The following is a 26,097-nucleotide window of genomic DNA, read 5'->3' as shown; positions in this document are numbered from 1 at the left end:
CGTATCTTCAAAGAATGTAGGACAGAATTGTCCAGCATTTATGTCAGGGTAAAACTGATATACAAAGTTGAAATATTAATTGCATATGAAACCTTTGACAACCGGATGTTTATATTCCAAATCTGTGTAGACGCATGCCCAACAGATGGAACTAAAATGCGGCTTCCCGGTATTTCCTGAAAAGACGTAAATTCGAAGTTATTTGCCAAGTAAACTAGTTTTGCCAAATGGGAGCAGGACTTTACAACCCCAAATTTTTTCAACCCCTTCACAAAACAAAGACTTTTCAACCCCTATTTCAAAGACTTTCTAACTTATACCTGTTTGGACTTTCAACCCCTATATCAAAGACTTTTCAACCCCTATTATTTTTGTCAGCGAGGTGTTGTCTTTTTCATTGTTTTGTTGTTTGTTTTTTGGCAAAACACTTAACAAATTAACAAATTGTAATTGAAATAAAATTACAGATTTGTTTGCCTTATTTGTAACACTTTTCTTCAAAGTATTGGATGAAATTTTGATAAAGGTGTTAAATTGATTTACTTAGTAATTTTCTTATGTTAAGTTTCTTGCTGGTCATATGGTTTAATAACTTAATAATATTTAAAATACTTGATTCTCATTAATTTTTATGTAATATACGATTATTTTGTTAAAAAACCCACTTGTACTTTTATTTTAAATTGATTACGAAAAACATAAGAATTCATCTTAAGATAAGAAATGACTTCCAATGTTTTATTTATACTGGCCTAGGATTTTGTACCAAACTGATCTTTATCAGGGCTTATCAATATTGTAGAAAATTTGATATTGAAAGGTCAAACTTTAACATGTTCACTTTTTTTAGGAAAAAAATCCACACTATGGCAAAAATGAGTAGGTTTTGGAGGAAAAAATAGGGTCAAAAGGATTAGTGCAGCATGTATGCAAATCATATAACAATTTCACCATTTAACAAATTCACCATTAAAAGGTGAAACTTTTAAAACTGTAATGTTACTTATGCTCTTTAAGGCCAAAAAAATTAAATTGTTTAGGGTAACCTTCCCAAAATTTCTAGGTAGGGTAGGTAGGGATTTTTTTTTAGGCCTAAATAGCTATATTTTTTTTGCCATATTGCATCACTGCTATTTATTAAAAAAAAGAAAAGAAAAGAAATTGCAGAAATTTATTATTTCTACAGCTAAATGATTATGAAAGAATTTGGGCTTGTTGATTGGAGACGATTGACAAAGCTGTTCTATTGAAGCTTAAGATGTAAAAAAAAATATTTTTTTCTTTCAGGACATAAAAAAAATATAACTTCACAAGCCTCACAACAGTACATACAGTAATTGTTGATCATCCGTGACGCAGCAGCAATGGCCACGCCAGATATGGACGTTATCAAGGAAATACCGGGCTACAAGGTTATACTGAAGGCCGTCCTCAAGAGTCAAATTCAACAACTGGTAAGGTTTTGAACAACAAAATCAACTGAAATCATGTGTTTTAATTTCACACATTTGCAAAACTCCTCTACCCCACCAGCCCTATTCAGTGTCAATTTAGTTTGTATTTAGAATGATTATGAAACAAGTTATTACAACATTATATTAATCACTCTTGTTGGCACGATGTTGCACGAGTGTATGGTCTTGTGTTGTGGGGGAAACCAGAGTACCTGGAGGAAACCCACTTGGTGACCACAAACCAAACTCACATGGGCCCAGGCGGGGAATCGAATCGGGTCTCTCAAGGTGACCAATTTAGTCTGAGTTGGTTTGGTAAAAGAGAGAATAAGTAGTAGCTAGTCGGTTACTATACTATTTGAGACTATATATTATTCAAACTGAAACTTATTGAGAACCCTGAGTTGGTGATCTTTATTTTGCATACGATGCACATTATAACTTTTATTATTTGACTTCGAAATTCTGGTTTTAGTTTAACATGTAACCACATTTAAGTCAATGTCACATCCAATACTTCATGTATTGCAATGAAACTTTAGACAAGTTTTTCCAACCATTCAACCAACTTCATTTTGATATAATATTTCTATCTTCCATGTAATGCAAATTATGGCCCTCAGTGAAAAATGCAAGTGGCTGTCTCGGTGACAGCTCTTGTTTAACACTATTGTTACAACAGAATAGGCTTTAATATTTGATGATTTAGGCCCATTTTACCTCAAATGGAAAACAATGTTGAAACTCAATCAGTAAATGTCACGTCAATGAATCACAGGTGGAACAGTTGGCCACCACAACCGACGAGGAATCCGTCATCCTGACCGCCAGTGTGGGAGATGGCACGCTGAGTCATCTCGGGTCAGACTCTGGGAAAACGTTTCTTGAGGACCACGAGGATATCAAGTCACAGTTCCTAGGCTTTTGTTTGAAACGTAAGTTAAAATTGTACATGATGTTAATCACTCTCGCTGGCAAAATGGTATACAAGAGATGTGCTCCAGCTAGCCCTTTTTTCAATGGCGCAGCACCCGTGCCTCTTTTCTTACCGCCCTGCCCCCTTTTTGAGTAGTGGCCTTTGCACAAATGCTCTATTAGCGCCAATTATTCCATTAGTGGCCTTATTACTATTGTAATCATTATGAAAGAGCAGCAGCCCTTAATCCGCTACATATTAATCCGCTGTCATAATTTAGACAAATTACGTAATACTTGTATATGTAATAGTGTTCCCGCTAGGTGTCACCATGCCCCCATTGACTGCTTAAATATGCCGTACTGCCCTTTTCATCTTCCCATGTGCCTTGTCCAAGTCATATGACAGCTAATTTTGGATTTGTGTAGTGAGCAGACGACATGTGTATTCATAATCGGTCATCCTCTAATCCAATAATTAGGAAGAGCCAAATAGGGAAACATCGGCAGGAGGCGGGGCTATTGAATGTCAGCCAATCAGAATATACATTGAGAACTCGTTCATTCAATCATGAAAGTTCGTAAAACGCGATAGAAAATGTGAAGGGGTGGTGAAAAAAGTTGTCAAGCACAATTAAATCTTTAAAAATAATTGTTAATTGTATTGTACAGACGATACTCACCATTTTAATTAAACATTGTTGATTTGAAGCAGACAGTCACTGCCGATTTGTAAACATAAGAAAGGTGGCACTAACACAATCAAATACATCACCTTTTCAGTAAATGTTTTGAAAGTTTATTTGTAAAATATTCATGATGAAAATTTCTTTGTAACCCACAAAAATATTTTGATGCTTTATATAGCATTTATCTATCATGTCCACGATCTTGTCAAAATCCGCCGAAACCGCCATTTTGGCAGAACGATTTTCGGAGTTATTTTATCAATGTTCTATGTTTTATGTGATTTTTTAAACCAGGGAAGTGATTTTTATTGTCATTTTATTCTAAAACATCAGCATATTAAACATTATTTTACCAAAGACAATTAAATAACAGCCAGACTGAATGTAACATTCGTACCCAATCCCGATCGTACCAAACTAAGATTTGTCCCCTACATATTTGTTTTTTTGTGTATCTATTTATTTGATTGCTTCAAATGTTTAACTGTTTTTGTTTTTTCTTCATTTTACATAATTTTTAGGAGAAATATGTGACATTGCACTTAAGAAGATGCCAAACAAGTACAATCATACTACCACAGACAAAAATACAAATTTTAATTTTGATAATACAACAAAAAAATATTTCATTAACTCCATTAATCCTATGAAGGCAGGAGGGTACAATATGTTTGTAACTTTTTTGGTCTCCATGAGGGCAGAAGGGTGTTACAAAAAGGACAGGGTGCAGCACCCTTCCATAACTCGTTAAAACCCTAGATGTTGAAGATGTTGAATCAGTTCTACTCCTATGCAGTGACCTTTTAACAAAAATAGCTTTTAAAATGCAAAGGGATATAATTAATTAAATTCAAAATTTTAATTAATAATGCCCCCCTTCAAAGAAGAGGGGTATATTGCTTTGCACTTGTCAGTCGGTAGGTTGGTCGGTCCGTTGAATGCTGTTGAACATTTTGAAACTTATTAAAAGTGCCAGTTATTTGAAATTTTACTTGTATATATTTTTTTTTAATCTTTAATCATTATTAAAAATAAAATGAATAGACTTTTTGAGTTCAGGTTCAAAAGCTGTTGGTTTTTTGCAGGCCATCACAAGCAGAAGCAGGAAAAAATGGAGAAAGAGAGGCAGGAGGCTTTGGCTCGGGTAGCCCCGGTAACGCCCCCTCGATATGGCGGAATGGGTGGTCCAAGGGCTTCCTATATGCCCCAGAGATCACCACGCTTCACCTCACCCAGAAACCAGGGCCCTCATCCTGTGGCCCTCAGTAGGGCCTCAACAGGAGCACTACGGAACAGTGGGCAGGGTGGGGCCAGACATGAGCCTTACCCAACACAGAGGGCACCCAGGAGGGGGTCCCTGAGCTTTGATCAGGGCCCTGGGCCAAGACCTAATGTAGGGAGTGGGGGACAGGTGATTAAGGTTGAACCTACTGATGATGAACAGTCAAACCAGAGTGCTCCAGGAATGACTGGATCAGACACAGCCCAAGGATCTAGTGAACCCTCATCCCCTTCTGTAAATCAGACTGGTTTACAGCAGTCTACAGAGAGAGAGGACGATGCTAAATCAGAATCTAGTTCATCTACCATTCCTAACGAGTCCTCCGATCTCAAACAAACTGACAATGTACCACCGGGCGGACTCAGTCTGGGTTCCGACCTATCTAGTCTCATACCAGGAGTCGCAACAACCACCTCAGAAAGTGTTCATGATACGAGTGGGATGGACCCTAATGTGAGTGTTAAACTGGAGGCTGGTGATGATGGTGATATGGACCTTGAGATTACTGGTGTTGAGCTGGGGAGTCGGCCTGGGGACCCTGTTATGGCCAGTTCCCAGGACTGGGCCCAGCAGGCTATGGGCGGGATGCCTACTGGTGCTTCTGGGGGTCCAGGAGATATGACAGCTCAACAAGGATACAGTAAGTGTCTATTTTCCATGCTTTACTGTTAAGACCATCTCTCAACTGAGCTCGTGGAGAATTTGATTGAAAAACGATAGGAAATGAGAAAAAATATTTCATTTTATAGGCGTGATCTATTTACATTTTAGTGTAATCACTGAAATGGAACAAGAGGGACAAAATCATAATATACCAATAACTAGTATAGTTGCTTCAAAAGTTAAAGCCATCATGCAAATGTTAAATGCATGCTGAAAAATGCATAGGAGTTTTAAGAAGCGGTGCCATTTTAAGCATTTTGAAAGTGCCATTTTGCTAACCAGACCTTTAAAACTATTGAATGATTTAGGCGATTTTTTCCAAAAGTTAAGGTCAAATCCTTGTTTTTAATTTGCTGTGAAATAGACCTTTTGTATACATGTCTAAAGCAATTTCAACTCCAGGACATGTATTGGGAAATGTTTCCAAGTTGTTTTCCTTGAGCTATGAACTAACAAGGGGACGTTTGATGACATGTTATTGCTAGCATTAAATTGAACGTAAAAAAATCTCAATGAAAAAATCCTTAGTCTTTATACATTATTTCCTCTCAATTTTGAATCATTTTCCCCACCCACTCCTTGAATGATGGTCAACATTGCACAAATATGCTCTGGTTCTGTGATATGGCTGGATCTGATGAGGCAACATAATGCATGCATGTGTATGAGTTTGTTATTTCACACACACTAGTTCTGTTTTAATCTAAACAATAACTTGATTGACATTGTGATCGGTGATAGTCCACCCATGCCATCATAGTGAGATGGTTTGGGATGTGCTAGGATGGTGAATATTTCAACCAGTTTGATGATTCAGGCTTCGATTGTAATATATATGCTAGTTATCATTACTAAACATAAATTATTAAAATCACTACTTTAACCTTCATTCACAATGAAACATTGCGTGTTCTGACTGTCCTGTATTTGAAATAGCTTCCACTAGGTTAGAGAATTGTACAAACAAACATGCAATGCATCACTAAATCTGATGGAAAAATGAACAAACTTTCCAAATTCAGAAACTGTACGTAATAAGAAGCAATAGAAACCATTTAGAAATAGGATTAAGCGCAAGGGAGCCATTTAAAAAACAAACACCATTTGCTTTTACAAGTGGTGCACATGTTCACATTTTGCCTACCTTTAACACTGTGGACACTGTGTCGATCCTATTGACTAATGAAATGCTGATGTTGAGCGCCCACAAATACCGGGGGGAGGGGTGAAAAGACGGAGCGGAAATCTTATAAAGGTAAGGAAAACCAATTGATAAATTGTTAAATAATTTAAGATTTAATGAAATAATAATTGTGTGACCTGTCAGAATAGAATCCCATTGTTTTGCCTCATCAGATCAAGCCATGGAGTTTTGAGACAAAGATTCATCCTAAATTTGAAATTGCTTTTTAGGATTTCATAATTCTACAAAACTGAAGTGTGATGACTTCTGAATTCATAACTGCGAATCAATACTATTGTAGAAGCATCTTATGGTTAAAATGCCCTACACCCTGAAAGGTCATGCTATTGTCTTATCCTTTTAAATGGTCTTATAATTTCCTGATATGGTCATTTAGAATAAGAGAGTCCTTTATTGTATGTTAAACTCACACTTACGAGAGCTTGATTTGTGCAATGTTTTCTGTGTATTGTGATAAGACATTTAAAATTACTATCGATCTATTTAGGCTTATAATAAAATATAAAATCACAACAGTTTGTATTATTTTTAATGTTTTGGATTGATATATTAGCAATACACAGAAGCAAATGTTATTATTTGTAATATACATCTAAATGCAAAATTATGAATTATGATAGTTCCTGATTATTCCCAAAAATGGCTGCATCTTGATACAAATAATTTATCGAGATAAAAACAGTTAAAAAAATAATCATCATATTATCTATTCCCTGATTTTGCCATTTAAATTATAATTCAACAATGTGAAAAGATCAGAATTTTCAGCAATTAAGTGTTCAGCCATTTTGTGAATAATCACGAATATATATATAATTGTGAACATTAATTATTTCTTTATTATCTCATGTTATGCATATATGAAAAAAAATCTTGCCCTATAATATGAATTCTAAGAAGTTTTGAGAACGAAAATCCTTAACCCATTTAATATAAAGCTCATCAAGTATATATGTATTAGAAATGAAGTGTTGATGTACTATTACAGAAATAATATGAATAAGCTTAGGACCTAATGGTACATGTGTTGATTTATACTTTGTGTTTATTGATAAGTTTCGGGCATTTAGTATTAAGTCCGATGGATTTTCTGTATACATGGTTTGAAGTTTTTTTACGATGTCTGCAATGTTTTGTAAGTGCCAAATACGATTGAGTAACTCAACAAATGATTGTGTAGAGTTCAGAGTATGAAAAACAATGAGACAAAAGCGTTGCCAATAAACTAATCTAATTTCCCTGAATGAAGAACAGTTTGTCAGCAACAGTGCTCAAACATGTTTTAACACTGATACTGTTGTATTCTCATAGTTTATGAAACTGTCATGATTATATATTTATGAATGTTATTTTGTGTGGATAAAATAGTTGATGCTCCCTTATGATTTAACAATTTCATCATTATAAAAACAAATATAACACAAACTATTCTTGGTTGATGAATAGAAATAACACCAAGAATTATCCGGAATTTTACTTGACAAAATTTGTGTGCTGTATGTTTGAAGAACTGTATAATATTTTGGTTGATGTTTTTTGTTGAAATGATGATCAAGTTTCAGATGTTTTCTCCCTACAGTATGAGAGCTGAAATTTGGCAGATTAATGAATTTTGTAGACTTTCAGATATTCCACAGAAATGTAGAAGATAAAAGCGGCATGTGACAGGAAGAAAATGAAAACGTCTTCTAGAGCGGCCTCAGAAGAAGAATTTGTACCTGGAGTCGGAGACATCTGAAGCAGAAAACATGCAGTAGCACTTACTGTTGACAAAAAAATGTCACAATCATTGTTGATTTGTAATTTATGATATGAACTTGTTATTCCTGTTTCATCATGGTGTATTATATGCAAAATGTGAATGTTACGTTTTTTTTATCTGATAGCTGGTGTGTTTTTTTCAGAAATAAAAGGATATGGCAAAACCATAACATTGAAATGATGGTGTTGGTAATTGTGTATGATATGATTTTATGATAATAGATACATTCTATAGACCGGGATTTTGCCAGGATTTTCTGAAGGCTTGTGGAGAAAAATGGGATGGGTTTTGGACGTGTGTCCTCTCCCTACATCGATTTGTTTTATAACAGTAGTGCAAGTGGTGCTTGGATTAAGGCATGTTGTGCAATTAACGCATGTCGGTAATTAGCCTTGCCGCAGGAAGGCACATCGGGCCCAACAAGCAATAAAGGCCTGGCAGAAACGCTGTTATTGAGGCACACTTTTTCAAAAGTATTTTAGATAAACAAGCTCCCAATTTGTCACTTCTATAACCTCAGAAACATGGATTTTTCCGAAAAAAAATCAAGCTGAAGCAATTGAAACAGTAGTTTTTCAAACGTTATGTTTTGTTTGTATTCTGACTGGAAGCATGCACATTTTCGGCAGTCAAAAGGTAGCACTGCGCGACATCGTAGTCAAAAGATCGAGAAAAAACCTGAATGTCAAGTTATATTGTGCCTAGATTTTAAATATATTGCCTGAAGAAAGGAACAGTAAGATACAGGGATTGTGAAACTTATAACAACTCTGTTATATTCTTCAGTGTTGTCAATAAGAACTGACTGCCAGCCAAAATGGACAGTTCAAATTATGGCAATTAGGGAGGTTAAAAAATAAGTTATTTTGAAGTACAATAAGTACCGGTAGTAGCATGTTGGCCTTTTTACTTTTTACAATGGTTCAACTGAAAGTTATTGAGAACTTTGATTCTTACACCATTGTACTGATGTGGGTGGTTGCTATGGCATCCTTACGTACCTCAAAACCTTTGGCATTAAACATCACAATACCGTTTTAAGAAATTTGCATAAAAATTTGTATCAATGTTCAAATTACAATACAGAAGAATTGTAGGATGCAAGGCCATACACTGTGGCTAAAATATTATCTGATATTTGGATATTTGTTGAGTGTCATGTCACACCCCTTGTCTATCTGAGATCTGATGTTTGATTGCGGTGGATATTCTTGTTCATTGAAAGCACTTCCCGTAACCAGTACAGTATGACTACAGGAAGGAAATAACATTAATGTATGTTCAAGGATAGATATTTTTAACCATTTAAGTTGCTATTGGGAACACTGATACATCAAGTGCATTCAGACTTATCGAACTCATTGACTTACTGAGTATCTGCACATAAATGCCAATTTTACCCCACAGGCAATTTTTATTGAAAACAATATTTTTTGTTTGGGTAAACCTGAGGTTATTTCCCTTTTTTCCTGATTGGTTCACTTTTAAATCTTTCAAAAAATATACTGAAACTTTGTTTATCTTACAGATTATGTCCTTGGCGATGAGAACTGGCCAAATGACGGAAACTGTTTGGGACTAAGCGTAGTTAAAACTTCTGAAAGCTTTTCGGGGCACAGATGCACGATTTGTGGTCTCTTTATTCGATTTAAGTCCGCGGTTAAAGTACACATGATGGTTCATACTGGGGAAAAGCCTTTCAGATGTGAGATGTGCGGAAAAAGCTTTCGAAGGAGGTACCACCTCAAAACTCACTTGGTGACGCATGCATCGGCAAACTTGTTGTGAGCTTTGTGCAGTTTGTGACACATGGGTTTTTCTTCGGGAATGTATGTGGTCGAAGGACAATGATCCCTTCTTTGCAGTGTTAGTGCTAGTATGAAGTGTTTTATGAACCATTTGGCAACCATTCTATTATTATGAAAGTTATTGTCATCTTGTTGTGTAATAATAAATTTTAAACTGAGTGATCACAACTGCTTAGAATTTTTCATCATATTACGACATAGTTAAATGTTTTATGATACTTGTTCTTACAGAAGTGCAAGCCCCTTAAGACATGCAGGGTTTTTTTTCTTGGCAAATTTCTTTTTATACATGAACTTAACATGTTTTTGCGACTGAAAGCTTAGGATAAGCTTAACTAACTTTTCTGCACATAGAAGCATAGCAGTTGCTCCTGCCTGCTGATACCGTTTGTGTAAACCCTGTACCTAATAGTGTATCAACTGAAAGTCGGATTTTCCATTTGGAAAATAGTGGGTTATGGATTGGTGAAAACTCGGTGGACAGCCGTTCTGGAAACGTTTACAATTGACCCTGTCATAAATACAATGGTTTTAACCCAATCTTCATGAAACTTGGTAAGAATCTGTCATTTTGATATATTAAACCGGTTTAAATGTGGGTCATATCAGATCAGTTGCAAGGTCACTAGATAAAATGTTTTTTGTTCTTTTTTGTTGAGCCTGCTTGTGTTGAGCGAGAAATGATCCTTGTTCGGGCTGTATCTTGACCATGTATAATAGGATTAACAAAAAACTTGCCATAAAGGTTCACAATGATGAGGCAGCGTGTCATGCACAAATCTCAGATCTGAACCTCAAAGGTCAAGATTGGAGGTCATGGTTCTTGTGATCCTTTTTTGGGCTGTATCCTGACCTTACATAACAGGATTAAAAAAAAAATGCCATGTAGGTTCATGGTGATAAGGTGGCAAATCACTGGGATTCCAATTTAAGCCCATGTTGAAAACAAAGGAAACACCAAGAGGTCAAAGCAAAAACAACTGACACACTGGTGCCTGGGTGTGTATGTGAGGTCAATTATACATTAATTTACTTCTAATGTGTGTTTGAATATGAAAAATAGAGAAGAGGAGCAGTTTATGTTTTTGAAATATTCAATGAAAAATCGTCGTTGGCTTATTTTCCTGTGTAAAATATGCCCCATTACTGTAAAAAAACACTGGTTTGTCAGATATGATTATATGAACAACAGAGTTTATTGATGTTTTAGTTACTGTTGTTTTGTTTGCTGGAAAAGATTCCCTCATTTGTTAGGAAAATTCATCACATGTTAATGTTCCTCATATGGTCTAGGTATTTCTATAGTCCTACATTTGTCTGTATACTCTTAAGCGTTTCGTAAAATTATTTTAGCTCGAAACCCTGTTTTTTCATCCATTCAAATATGCTTCCATTATGTGGAATATATCTTGAAGGATTAAAGGTAAAACTTTCCGAGTTCTTACCCCATTTCTAAAGTGACATATATATATTTACACTTAAACCCCTCTAATTTCTTACACTTTAACCTTGCTGTAGATTTATTACACTATAACCCATCTATAGATTTCTTATACTTAAACCCTCCCTTTTGTAGATTTCTTATACTTAAACCCTTCTAAAGATTTCTTACACTTAGACCATTCTATAGATTTCTTAAAGATAAGTTACACCAGTAGATTTTTAACACTTAAATGTCTATAGATTTTTTTACACTTAAAACAGTCTATAGATTTCTCACACTTAAACCAGTCTATAGGTTTCTTACACTTTTACCAGTCTATAGATTTCTTACACTTAAACCAGTCTATAGATTTCTTACACTTAAACACAGCCATATGCAAAACTCCTCGTTATTCTTGCTGTTCAAAATAAGTTATTCTTATCGAAAGTTCCATGTTATTAGTGATATTTCTTCATTTTACAGCACCAAATCCACATCAAAATATGGATCCGCTCCATCAATTGCTAGGAGTCCACTCCATGCAGAAGAATGTACCTAACCAGTCTATGTACCAGACCCAAGTTTCATTGATGCATCCCGGGACGACATCTCCTGAATCATCATCTTCGATGTCAAGTGGGATGGAGACTCTCAACTGTCCCGATTGTGGTGCAAAATATCGGTTCCGATCTCAGATGGAGATTCACCGAAGAATCCATACGGGGGACAAACCTTTTGTGTGCAATATTTGTTCAAAAAGATTCGCTCAGAAGAATAACTTAAAATCACATATGGTTGTTCATTTTAATATGCCATGATATTTAGCCAGTCTTGTTTTAGTTTAGGTGTTGTCACAGCCAGTGTCGGGGGCATTGTGCATAACTTTCACCTTGGCAATAACTACATCAACTATCTAAAATATTTAAATGAAACTTGGTACACATGTTGCCAGGCTCAAGAAGAGTGAGTGGTTGAGTTATGACCCATATTTGTCTGGAAAAAAAGGTGAGCGCCAATATTTGCTTGGCAGCATTTGCTCTACAGCGTGCTTGTTATAATTGGAAAAAAAAAGTGAAAATTTTAAGCTGTGAGTTTATGCACAAGTGTTATTTGTGTATGAAATGGGGCAAACTTAATATTGTTAGCATGTGATGAACAATTGTGCATTAAAAAGCCCATAAAAAGTTCATCATTTCAAATCGTTCTCATTGAAATATGGTTTTGAATTACATTTTGTAATTGCTTTTAGATTTCAGTCTTGTTTTTTTCTGAAGAATTAGGAGTTTGGCTTTAACAGTTTTCCCTGAAGTGAACATAACAGGGAAAAATTGGTGTATTCTAAAAAAAAACATGTTTTCTTAATTTTAGTCTTAATAGCTCATTTTTCCTAATCAGGAAGGCCCATTCCTATTCCCAGAAAGGTGGAAAAAAAAGGCTGGAATTACCAATTGATAAATGAATATTCTTTAAGACAAATTAAGAGCAAGTACGGCTTGATATCTTATACACACAAATTTGAAATGTGTTTCATCATTTATGGGTTTATAAGGCCTAAAAAAAAAAATTGTTTGGTTAGGGTTACATCCTTTTCAAAAATAGGTAGGGTGGGTAGGCTTTTTATTTTTTTTATTTATTTTTTTTAATAGGCTTTATATAAGAATATCATTTTCATCATTGGAGAATGGTGTTAAAGCTATCTTCTGTATAAGCATTTAAGGTTTAAACTACATATTGAAAAGCAATTTAAAATAAAAAAAAAGAAAAAAATTTTTTTTTTTTAGTTTTTCATTTTTTTTTTCAAACTGACTATAAAAACGGTAGGGTCGGTGCCTTTTCCGTAGGTAGGGTCGGGTAACCCGAACCAAATGTATTTTTTTTTTAAGCCTAACTTAATTCATAAGAGAAATGGGTAGAGAAAGTCGTAGTTGTTGTACTTGTCTATTCTGTAAACTTGTTGTTGTCTGAAAAAAATCAGAATAAATGTTTATACTTAACTGTTTCGTTTTTTTACCGGCCTGTTCAAAATCATATTTGAAAAAAGTATTTTTCTATTATATAGATTATTATGAAGAACATAAAAACAGTCAAAACTAAAGATATTGGTCAAATAATCATGTGTGTTTCAATGTTCATTTCATAAATTTTATTGTGTTTTGACCCAACCAGTAATATAAAAATAAGTATATGGTAGTAATAGATAGATCTTCAGACGAAGGCTTTTAAATTTCAATGTTTTACGATTCCATTTTCATTGCAGCCGACATGGTAACGGTGGCCTTGAACAAAGCGAGGTATGGAGCCGGGCGACCCTCACGACCCGATCATATCAATGAATTTCCTGAGCTTCTGTTCTGTAAAATGTGCTGCGTATTTGCCGATTACAATGAAATGGTGGAAAACAAGGATAAACTGTATCGTTATTGCTGTCCGACATGTGGGGATCCCCTTCGATTAAAATTCCAAGGAAAACAATGCGGGTTTTTCTGTCGATTTTGTGGGCGGCGCGTTCGGGACATCTGTGATCTTAAGAAACACGAGCGTACACACACAGGAGAAAAGCCATATCATTGCACGACGTGTGATAGGAGGTTTTCCCAGATAAGTAATTGGAAGGGACATCGTTGTGAGATTCTTGTCAGTGGTGCTAACATGGATTATATGCCCTTGGCTTTAGCCAAAATAGAAAATAATCAGAACACTAGTGGAAAAAACATGTGTTATGTCCCCTTATCTATTGTGAAAAGTGATGCTCAGAATTCAGGCGGAGTAAATATTAGCACTGAACATGGCTCTGTAGTAACAAAAGTTGGACAGGTTTCGACAACTATTGATGAAGATGAAATGCCTGCCGCAGATAGTAATGCACAACAGGGTGATATTGATAAGGATGTCCAGATAATTATTGCAAATATTAAGGCTCAACATTCCAAGAATGACACTTGGTCTGCTGCAGTTTCAAACAGCGAAACAGAGCAAATGGTTGGAAATGAAGATGACAGTGTCCAGCTTGTTATCACGAGTATTGAATCGCAAGGTTCAAATGTAGAAACTTTGGACATGCAGGTGGTTCAGACTGATAGTGAGTGATGTGGGGGGGGGGGGGGGGCAGTAATAAATGAAGGAGATTTCTGGATATTCAGTGTAATATAAGGTTATTTGCTTTAAAGCAATCACAAAGAGCCGTATTTTCTCGAGTAAACTTAATAAATATCTGTGATCCTGAGTGTATTAAAATCTGATTTTAACCCAAAATTCAACAAATTTTCTGTTTCTTTTACGCTTATATTAAATTACAATGTCAAATTCATTAGCATTTATTGGAAAACTGGAAATGTTTTATCCCTGTATATTAAAGGCTATATTACTTTCATAACAAATGTGAGAAGGGATAAGGCCTAAAAAAAAAATACATTTGGTTCGGGTTACCCGACCCTACCTACGGAATAGGCGCTGACCCTAACGTTTTTATAGTCAGTTTGAAAAATAAATAAATGAAAAACTGAAAAAAAAAAAAAAAAAAAAAAAATTCTTTTTTTTTTGCTTTTCAATATGTAGTTTAAAACCTTAAATGCTTATACAGAAGATAACTTTAACACCATTCTCCAATGATGAAAATGACATTCTTATATAAAGCCTAATAAAAAAAATAAAATAAAAAAAAATAAAAAGCCTACCTACCCTACCTATTTTTGAAAAGGATGTAACCCTAACCAAACAAATTTTTTTTTAGGCCTAAGATAAACAGCTGTGAAATTAACATGATTATAATGTCACTGAATATCTCTGTATATATTAAAAACTATATTACTTTCACAACAAATGTGAGAAGGGATAAGATAAACAGCTGTGAAATTAATTTCACTGAAAAACAAAAAATAAAGAAATGTCATTATGTAGTTAAGCTGAAAGGTAAACTTCCGTATGTTTGTTGTTTTAAATATTTTATGGTTGTGAAGCATTCTAAATTACTTTGCTTACATTTGAAATTGATTTTTTTTTTTGCCAAATTTTCGTTTTCCCTTTTGATTTTAAAAGTGGATATTCAGATTATGTTCCTAATTGCAAAAAGGATGTTTTATCCCCAGTTTCATTTTTATAGTTTGAAAAACTGTTGAAGTTAAAAAGATAGAATTTTGATATTTTAAACATTCTTAATCATTTTTCAAAAAATGCCAATTTTATGAAATTTTAGGTATACAAAATAACGTAATAATGTAAATACTTTTATCTCATAGGCCTGTTTTGCATTTTGCAGACCCTTGATATGTCCTTACGTTTTATGTCAAATGTTCGTTTGTAACTATATATCGTGTAGTAATGGTGATTTTGAATAAATGTATTCAAAAGTGTAAAAAACTTTTTTTGCGTCCTATCTATGCTAGCATCCTAGTCACAGTACTTATAATACGGTACTTAGTTGAACTATTTTTGAATCCCAATAATCCTTAAAGTGATATATGTATGAACGAGTTGTTCTGGAATTATTATATTTTCCAGAATCATGGAAAGAACAAAATTTGTTAAGTGCTTGTAAATTGATTCTCATTATTGGCAGTAATTTTCTTAAGGGTTATTCAATCAAACGCCTTATCTAGATTTCAGATATCCATGACAACACACCCCTATCACCCGGGGAGGGCGCACTTGGCACGCACCCCTTAAAATTGTCTTGGTGAACATTTTATACCAGAAATATATGTGAAATCATTTTCTTTAATACTTGAGGCTTATTTTGCTCATGAGAACCGTTCACTTAACTTTTAAGACAGAATCTGTCTTCTTTGAAGGTGGCCACAGAAGTTATGTTGTCTGCTTATTAAGGAAGTATGCATCCCAGTAGATTGTAAAAATGAAATATTTGTTGATAATTTCAGCGGACTGGCACTCTGCAGACATTTATGGCACGAAACTCAATCGGACACCTGCTACAGACAGACGCAGATACGCTTGCCTCTATTGTGGAAAAAGATTCCCCACCCCTTTCCAATACAGACGACATGAGCGTATTCATACAGGCGATAAGCCGTTTAAGTGTTCAATTTGTGGAAAAGGGTTTACTGAGCAAGGGAACCTCAACAAGCATATTGTGATTCATATCGGAAAGGAAGTTGCTTTGTTGGGAAAATAGTCCTTGAGAAAGGAAAAATAGTCCTTGAAAATGGAAAAATAGTTCACAGAAGTGAAAAATAGTCCTTGAGAATGTAAAAATAGTCCTCAGAAAAGAAAAGTAGTCCTTGAGAATGTTAAAATAGTCTCTGAGAAGGGAATATAGTCCTGAAGAATGTAAAAATAGGCCCTGAGAGGGGGAAAAATAGTCCTTGAGAAGGTAACATAGTCAGAAGGGGAAAATAGTCATTCATTAGAGAATTTAGTCCTCAGAAGGGAAAAAAAGTCCTTGAGAATGGAAAAATAGTCCCTGAGAAGGGAGAATAGTCATCAGAAGGGGAAAATTGTCCTTGAGAAATTTAAATTTCACAAATGAAGTTACTTTGTTGGGAAAATAGTCCTCATATGGGAAAATAGTCCTTGAGAAATTCCCTATTGGAAAGGAAGTTTCTTTGTTTGGAAAATAAGTCTTGTAGATATTCACGTTGGAATGGAAGTTACTTGCAGGGAATAAGTGCTGTGGTCCAATTGACAATAGTCTATAAACTGTGATAAATGATAACAAATCACTCTTTTAACATCATGTCATATTGCAAGAGCTATTGTTTATATTTGTTAAATTATTAAAGGATAGTATTGTTGATTATTTAATAAACCATGAAAAATTACTGCTGCATTTGTGCCTTTTAACATTGTTCATCTAATCATGTATCTCTCAGTAACCTGGGAATAGGTATATACATTATATTAGGGAGTTCTTTTTATAAAAAATGTTTCGATTATTCTGTTATCGCTTTTTTTCAGATGATGGAGCACCAAGTGGTTTCAGATGTCGATTTTGTGGGAAAATCGAGCCTTATTGGTCAAAATTGATTGTCCATGAACGGATACACACGGGAGAAAAACCGTTCAAGTGTGAAATGTGTGATAGAACGTTCGCGCACAAGAGCAATCTTCGTGTTCACATTGCTGTGCATACAGCCAAACTCTTCAGTTCCAAATAATCGGCTGAGTAAATGATCATTCAGTTGAACTTGAATAAATTACTAACTATCTTGGCAGATATTGTGATGATTATGTTTTTTTGGAAGTTTTTGAAAGTTTATATGTATTATTTCAATGTAATTGTTTGATTTCTTGTCACTGTGTTTGAAATGAAAAAAAGATGCAAATTAACCAGTTTATCAGTGAGGATGTGATTAGATGGTAATATCACAGGATCATCATCAGAGGACTGAAAGTCATATTATTGTTTTAATAAATGATGTAATAAACATGAAAAGGAAAGACAGATATTTGTGATTATCATCATCGCAGTTTTCTTCTATGGGAGAAGATTGACAAGTAATGGTCACAAAGATATTCCAATAGAAACTTCATCCTTTTGTATAGTTAAGGTGCAGAAAGTTCAGAATGATATATAAATTTTTAGGAAGTGTCCATAATGTTTGATCCGTGCCTTACTGTCAGAATTCTTCTACAGTTTCCTGGGGCCAGTTTCATTAAAGGATCTTGGTTGTACAGTTGAAACCTGTTGGCTTGATATCGCTTGGATTAATTTTCTTATTGGCTCAAACAGCATGTAAAGGACTGATTTTGTTTAACTCGTTGAAAGTATCCCCAGTTGGATCGAAACTTCCCAAGGCTTAAAGTATTTTCGCTAGTCCCTGGGATATTGAGCCAACAGGTTTCAATTAATTGAAATGGGTCCCAGCATATTTATTACTATTAAACATACATTAACTAAAAGCTGGAAATTAGCTGGAATAAAAGATATCAAGAAATCAATTAAAACACAGTTTTTGTTAAACAAGAAGTTTTATGATTGGCGTTGTTTTTCAGATGACCCTGGTTCAGTGGGTGGATTTTGTTGCCGATTTTGTGGGAAACGAGAGCCTACTAGATCTAAAATGGTCATACATGAACGCAAGCATACGGGAGAGAAGCCATTCAAGTGTGAAATGTGTGGCCGATCGTTCGCTAATAAGAGCAACCTGCGTGTTCATAAAGCAGTTCATTTCGTGAAGTACTGTTGAAATGTTATTTTTTCGAAATAGATCAAGCTAAAAATAAAAACTTTGTTAGTTCTCTGCAGAATTTTAAATACCTTTCTTAAATGAATAGTTAATCAACACTGGTTACTTTATGTTATGATATTGTACATTACCTAATGTTAGTTTTTTTTGTGAGTTCTTGTTTCAAAAGAGTATGACCTTGTTGAACAAAAAAAATACTTGATTTTGAAATGCCCTCAGGTCTGTACCAAATTGGAGTATTTGATATCAAAGCCTGAAATTTATGAATGTTTTTATGGAAATCTCTTGTCGTAACATTATACCTCTGATTTCTCCGACTCTGAAACTCTGAGTATCTGACTCAATTTCCAAGCTAGGGCTCTCATTCGGAACTTATTATGTATCCCTGGTATGCCATATGCACTTTCAATTGTTGTTGACTGTAACCCATTCAATTGGGACCCCAAACCCCAACCCATCCCCTATTTTGTTAACCATGACGACCCACAGCTTAATAATACTATGAAGATATTTTTCGGGCCTTGAAAATTGTGTACAAAATAACATGTTGACAAGCCTTATGAAAAAAAAATCTTCTGAAAGTAACATTCTATTTTATACTTTTTTGAAACAGCAAAGCCTTTTCAAATTTAATTATCTCTATAATTTTGTATTTCTTTCAGGCTTTGACGACAACTTGCCGCCAAAGAGAAAATTTTGGTGCCATTACTGTGGAAAACTGGAGCCGAGTAATGCTAAGCTCGTAATCCATGAGAGAATTCACACTGGAGAAAAACCATACAAGTGTCACGTTTGTGGAAAAGGGTTCTGCCAGAAAAACAACCTTAAAACACACATGGTTGTGCATGTGTCGAGCTCGTTATTTCCAAATTTGTCTTAGAATTTTAAATTTGAAGTGTATCTGAATTTGTGAAATGACAGATTCATCGGAAGATGTTACTTTAGGCTTTAACCTTTGATGAGGACGTTAAAAAACTGAACACTGCAGGTACTAAGTCTATTTAAAATGAAAACTGAGTGCCAGACCTTCAAATACACAGCATCAAATCAATAACAAGAAATCAATAATATATGATCTGGATATTGTTTAAATAAATAATGTTTCCACATCTTGTATAAGAGTTACTTTCTGCCAGTTAGTGGTTATAGAAATCGTTCAGTCTGCTCGATGTTGCTGTTTGTCTCCTATCTTGCCAGCATAAATACTGCATGTGAAAATTGGCTGTTTGGGGAACAGTTGCAAAACTGAATGCGTTAATTATTTAGACAGAGAGAGATTAGTTTCTTTGAATGGTCCCAACCTGTAGTCGATGGTTAATAAGACCCCCTCCTCAGCTCCCTCAACCAACCCTAATTGGTTACTTCCAGGCCCCAGTTTCAACCTAAGGCCTAAAAAAAAAATTTGTTTGGTTAGGGTTACATCCTTTTCAAAAATAGGTAGGGTAGGTAGGCTTTTTATTTTTTATTTTTTTTTTATTAGGCTTTATATAAGAATGTCATTTTCATCATTGGAGAATGGTGTTAAAGTTATCTTCTATATAAGCAATTAAGGTTTTAAATACATAATTGAAAAGCAAAAAAAAAAATTTTTTTTTTTTTTTTTTTTTTAGTTTTTCATTTTTTTTTTCAAACTGACTATAAAAACGTCGGGTAACCCGAACCAAATGTATTTTTCTTTTTAGGCCTAAGCACTCCATTTTTGTTTGGTAAATAAATGGGTGCAATATCATGTAGATATTGCCTCCTTTGAATGGCACCCTGCATATTGTTTACCTCGAGGATACACTGTCATCACAGACTTAAGCCATTTTCATTTTATTATACTGAACAAACTTTGCTAATTTACTTAATTCCTTTCTTTGATAACCTCAACATTGTCCGCTGATAACAAAAATTAAACAAAGCGCATAAATGGCTTGTTGAAACTGTTAACTGCATATCCGATTGTATCAGGATGTCTGGTAACTGTGTACTAGCCGGTTATAGTGAGAAGTAACAGTCAAAATTGTTGCCCGCTGATGTTGACTATATATTGTATAAAAGAAATTATGGAAGAAAAGGAGAGGGGAAAAATAAATGCATTAAATTCATTAACTTCAGGCTATCGAGACCTAAAGAACCGATTCCAATGTCGTTTCTGTGACAAGAGGGAGCCTAGCAACGCAAAGCTGATCATACATGAGCGAATTCACACGGGAGAGAGACCATTTGAGTGCCATTTGTGCAAGAAACGCTTTACACAGAAAAGTCATCTGAAGTCACATTATATAGTGCACAACAAAGAATGGCTGTTGTAAAGAAAAAGGAAATTAGCTAATTCTACAATATTGGACCAATTGTTCAGGATGTTGTTAAAAAAGTTAACAATTTTGTTAACATATCATTTTTAACTTTCAAATATTAACTTCTTTAAATGTTTCTTGGTAACTCTTGTTATATGCATTTGTTACAAAATTTGCGGCAACTGTTTTAATTTGTTTTATTTAAAACATCTTAAAATAGTTCACTGTGAACAACATTGTCAACTTTAACAAATGTTCTGAAATATCTGCTCATTATCGTGCTTTAAAAGAAATGTGCTCTTAAAATAATACAGGGCTTTTTCTGCCCATTTTGGGAAAAAGACCCTAGACATTTTTGGAAATTTTGCGTCGAGAAAATGCCGAAATTGGGAAATTTTACAGTTAAAAGAAAAAGCTGTCTAGTTTCCTGCGAATTAGGAAACGATTTAATATTAGTTTATTTTCCCTTAAAAGACCCACAATGGCTGAAATATCAATCCTTGGGGTGTAAATATCTATTGCAATAAATCATGACAGATAATTTTTCATGTGTCAGATCTCTGAATTTGATAAAAATCAATGATTTCTGAGTTCAATTACCAAAAAAACTTCACATCACATTATCGATTAGGATGTTGAAAATGGACAAGTACAGGTTAAAAAAAAAATCTCAAAAAAATTGGGATTTTTTTCTAAAGATTGGGAAAAATATCTTATATTTTGCTTTGGGAATGGGTCCGATAGTCTGACCCGTGGGTACTATAGAAAAAGCCCTGTAATAGTGCATTATAACGAGACTTCTTACATCATAATTAATATATTGTATGCATCCCATCTTTAACTCAGTAATCAAAATTAGACTTTTGAATGAACAGGCCCGAATTCTTTTACATTAACATAAGCTTGGCCTCAATTTTTTAGCAAGCCCTGCTATATAAAATTCAGAATTTGAGCAAACATGGAATACATTTTACCAGTGCAGGGTTTGCAGGCTTGTGTATATTTCGATAACTGTAAATATACATGTGATTTTGTTTTTATGAATGTTAGATGTATACCGGCCAACATATTTTGTGTTTAGTGTTCTAATTGTTTCTGAATACAAATCCAAAAATATCAGTTTCAACTGTGTTGCTGTATAAGTTATTACTTAAAACTAACTTGTGTTAAACAAGATATAAAATGATATGATCTGATTTAAAAAGAAATGATCAACAAACTTTAATTGTTATGTTCATTTGGTTATTTGATCTTGAGTAGATCTTTTGAGGAATGATAATCAGTCAAAATATTTTTGCCTGTAAAAACTGCAAATCAGAAGGGAGTTTAGAATTTGCCTTAAAGGGGAAATAATTTTTACCTTTCACAAATTGCAGATCAAAGGCAGACAAGCAGAGACGGAAAAACTGAACTGATGAAGTACAGATGTGATTTCTGTGGGAAAACAGAGCCGACCAAGTGGAAACTCGACCAACACACCAGGATTCATACAGGCGAAAAACCGTTCAAGTGTAACGTCTGCCAGAAAAGTTTCGCTCAGAAGAGCAACCTTAAATCACACTATGTGACTCATGTTATTATGTAAATGTTAAATTCACTTTGTCTTCATGGTGGTTTAGTAAAGAAAACAAGATAGAAACAAGCACTCAAATATAATCAGATGGCATATAAGGCAAGTTTTGGACCTGTCCGGTGATATGATGCAACTGGTAATAACACGTATGGCATAATGCCGCTTATGCAAGCCTACCTTGGAATGTTTTATCCTTTATTTTAAAATTCAGATCATTTGATTCAGAGACCCGAGTTCAGTGTAACTCTCAAACATGTTTGCAGACCAGATTGTTTTGTATAAATCAGTTGGACAGTTTTTCAGACATCACTAGTGTTGTTGAATGTTTTAAAGGACAGTTCTGAGTTCTAGGTTTGTAACTATGTCAGTACTTTTCCACTTACAAAATGATACATTTAGCGATCATACGGAAACTCAGCTTTAAAAAGTGACCTTTGAAGTAGTTTGTAGTATTCTTGAGTTTTTAACTGTTGGAAATGTGATACAGAAAATGTTTACTTCGGATTTAAATGAAGTATATAAACTGTGAAGTAAGAATATGTTTGGAAATCAACATCAATATTTTTTAACAAATTTTGGATTTCATACAAATAAAAGAAATGTAATTTCATATAACATTAGTTTGTTTTGGTTTATTTTATATTAACCCTTTACCTCATGTCAAACCAAGCCATAATAGGCCTGCCAGTGTATGGCTTATCAGTTCTGCTACTTCATAGCACATTATTGGAAGTAATAGGAAAATTTACCCTTTTGCAGAAATTAATCTTCCTAGTTTGTCTTTTAAAAATAGGGGTGAATTGATATGCTCATTTCATGCAAACCAGCTTTTGTTATTATAAAAGTACAATTTCTACCAAATTGTAAACATTGCAGGGCAAAGTCCAACTGCGCAGCTGTCTCCTGGGAAGACGTCAAATGAGTTCACTTACCAGACATGCGTTGTGACTGGGGTAAGAGTGTTCCGGTGCCCGTTTTGCAGGAAAATTGAGCCCACAAAGTACAAAGTCTGTGCCCACATGCGGATCCACACAGGCGAAAAGCCCTTCGCATGTGCAGTGTGTGGGCGTGCTTTCTCGCAGAAGAATAATCTGAAGAAACACATGGTGGCTACAGGACATATTGACAGTGTGTGATTGGTCACTCATTTGTGCAGGCAGTGTCTGATTGGTCACTCATTTGTGTTGGCAGTGTCTGATTGGTCACTCATTTGTGCTGGCAGTGTTTGATTGGTCACTCATTTGTGCTGGCAGTTGAAGAACTGAGCTGTAATGGTTTAAAAAAACATGTAATATTGCAGAAACCGATTTTTTTTCTTTGTCTTATTGTCGTGATGTTATGAATAAAAATGTTTTTTGTTAAATTTAAACTGTTGTGTTAACTATAAATGTTAATGAATCTGTGACTATATCGGAACTGGAACTTTTGTTATTCCATTTTAAATTGAAGAGATTCGGCATTCCCACCTGTTGTTATATGTTAATTTGAATTTCCTTGCATTTGCTTCATTTGATTGACATTTTTGTGACCATGCAGTTTGTGTTACAGTGTAGTTTTCCTGAAAATAAATTTTAAAAGAAATTGAATTTTCCTTCATTATTATGGTTCGTGCTGACTGGCTATGAAGGCAATGAAATGATACGTTCCATTATAAAGACTTTTAACTACTTTCAAATGCTGTTTCTTTATGAACAGAAAATTGATCTTCATCTACAGTGCAATGTATTTTATAATTAATAGAAAAAAAAACAAACTTAAAATATTATTTTTGACCTTATTTCAGTACCGACAAACTACCAGTGCACACATTGCGGGAAGCTTACGCAGTCTGGGTCGGCCCTGCGAAACCATGTTCGCATACACACAGGAGAAAAACCATTCAAGTGTGACATGTGTGACAAGGCTTTTGCCCAGAAAAACAACCTGAAAAAACACTATTTGGTTCATATGAATTAGGAGATTTGGTAATTTTTTACTCCTTTTAGTTTCATAGTTAAGTTTTCAAAAAAATGATAAAGCCGGAGAAAAACGATCTTAAGATTCTCATCTGGATGTTAATAAAAGGGAGCAGGTGGATGAATTCTGTGCTATATTTTAATTTTGCCACAATTTCTCTGACTTTAACTCGTCTGGGTTTTTTTTATAATAAAGGTTATTGTCATAGCCTTGGTGTAGCCATATAACTCCAAAATTGTTCAAGATTTTTAATTGAAAGTGTGAACACATGAGAGTTCCCAGAAACATTTTGCACATGTACCAGGCCCGTAACTTGAGCTTAAATAAAAGTAAAATCATGTCCCTTTTATTGAGTGAAAAATTACAACTTTTGGCATTTGCTTGGCATGCTTCTGTTCATCACTTGTTGCCATTTCTTCATTTAAGGTATGCCATCCATCATTCATACACTTGTTAAGTTTTCACAGAGAGCTTTTTTGATATAGTCATTTTATTATTTAAGAAACAAATAAATTGAATTGCCATATAATCATAGTAAATGTCCCTTTAATGTATCATTACATAATAGCCCTGTCATTATGGTGTTATTAAAAAAATGTTATCCATTCAAAAATAATATGATGGTTAATCAATTATAATTAAACATAGAAATATTTTCGATGTTATTATCTAGAATGCTCGGACACATCTTTGCATCCTAATGATTGATTTGTTACCAAATGAGGATTTGCAGGCAATCTCAATGATTTTTCCGATGGAATGGTAGATTTGCCTACTTGATAAAATTGTTGGGGCAGGAGGTAATGAACACAAGGGGCAGATTTTGATGAGAAACAAAAAAGAGGACTTTTCTCTACCCCGGCTTAGAAATATTTATCTTGCCTGTTTTAACGAGAATGTCTATAATAGTCGATTGTAAACAATATATTTCCCTTTCTTAAAATCTTGCATCCTTTCCAGGCCAACAGCAGCAGCACTCATCCTCAGCAACTTTCCAGAGTCTCCCAAACCTCTTACGGCTTGAGAAAAACCGTTGTAGCGAGTGTGGCAAACTGTGCTCGGGCCCGTCCGCCCTGAAGCTCCATCTACGAATCCACACGGGGGAGAAACCATTCCAGTGTATCATCTGTAGCAAGGGGTTTGCCCACAAGAGCAACTTAAAGAGTCACATGATCACCCATACGGATTGGAATAAGTAGTGAACAACCTGGGATGTGTATGATTCAGTGATGGATTTAGCTTGTCAGGGGTTACTTTGAAAAGGAAAAGGGGAGGTCATAGCCTTGGGAATGCTATCATTATCATTTTATGTATCAAGCAAACACTTGAACATCACCCATAGATAAAAATCTGTTATATTTACTGTTAAGGTATTATAATGAAACATTTACTAGTACAATCATGTTACCATTGACAATACAGATATCATTCACAAGGACTATAACTCTGGTTTTAATTAAGGAATGAATTGCGGGGTTGATGTTATTATAGGGGTATGAACGCAATTGGGTTGGTCAATGTGTGTGGAGTCCGAACTCCACGCGTACTTTGACCAACACAATTGCGTTCATATTCCCGATAATGACATCAACCCCGCAATTCATTCCTTATATTTACTCCAATAGTTCATTATTTCATTCAAGAATTGTTAAAAAAAATACTTCATTTCATTGAAGAAAACCTTTCAGTAATCCGTTCTTACCCATTCTGTTAATATAACGACCCGCCTATAACCGGAAACATTTTGTTCAAATGACGTCACAATAACGCGGGAAAAGATCAACCACTTGAAATCACTTTAATACGTGAAATTGAAACACTTCTGGTATCAATATATTTAAAATATAATAAACTAACACTTTTAAAAATGTTGATCTATATTTTACGGGACCTGCAGACACAATACAACCAATAACAAGATCAATAGCTTTCATGTATATTGTT

General features: G+C 34.6%; 1 protein-coding gene across 39 annotated transcripts in view; it reads left to right on the top strand.

Annotated features, from left to right (window-relative positions):
- LOC128206481 (sal-like protein 2) overlaps positions 1-26,097 on the top strand; it is a 94,425-nt gene that overhangs the window by 727 nt on the left and 67,601 nt on the right. For 26 of the 39 annotated variants that reach the window (XM_052908966.1, XM_052908933.1, XM_052908941.1 and 23 more), the window contains exons 2-4: positions 1,288-1,454; positions 2,233-2,389; positions 4,144-4,980. In XM_052908966.1, the coding sequence (XP_052764926.1) occupies positions 1,365-1,454; positions 2,233-2,389; positions 4,144-4,980 (1,084 nt within the window). In that variant the 5' untranslated portion in view covers positions 1,288-1,364. Of the gene's footprint in view, positions 1-1,287; positions 1,455-2,232; positions 2,390-4,143; positions 4,981-9,497; positions 9,869-11,683; positions 12,653-13,457; positions 15,482-16,074; positions 17,043-17,110; positions 17,605-18,148; positions 18,333-19,004; positions 19,409-20,442; positions 20,954-22,000; positions 22,728-23,073; positions 23,757-23,980; positions 24,162-25,113; positions 25,634-26,097 lie in introns of those variants that run through there. The other 13 variants (XM_052908964.1, XM_052908960.1, XM_052908940.1 and 10 more) reach the window with 13 other exon arrangements.

This window comes from Mya arenaria, chromosome 10, assembly GCF_026914265.1.
Source record: "Mya arenaria isolate MELC-2E11 chromosome 10, ASM2691426v1".
Taxonomy (NCBI): Eukaryota; Metazoa; Mollusca; class Bivalvia; order Myida; family Myidae; genus Mya; species Mya arenaria.
The sequence above is the reverse complement of the archived record's forward strand: the minus strand, read 5'-3'. Positions and strand labels throughout refer to the sequence as shown.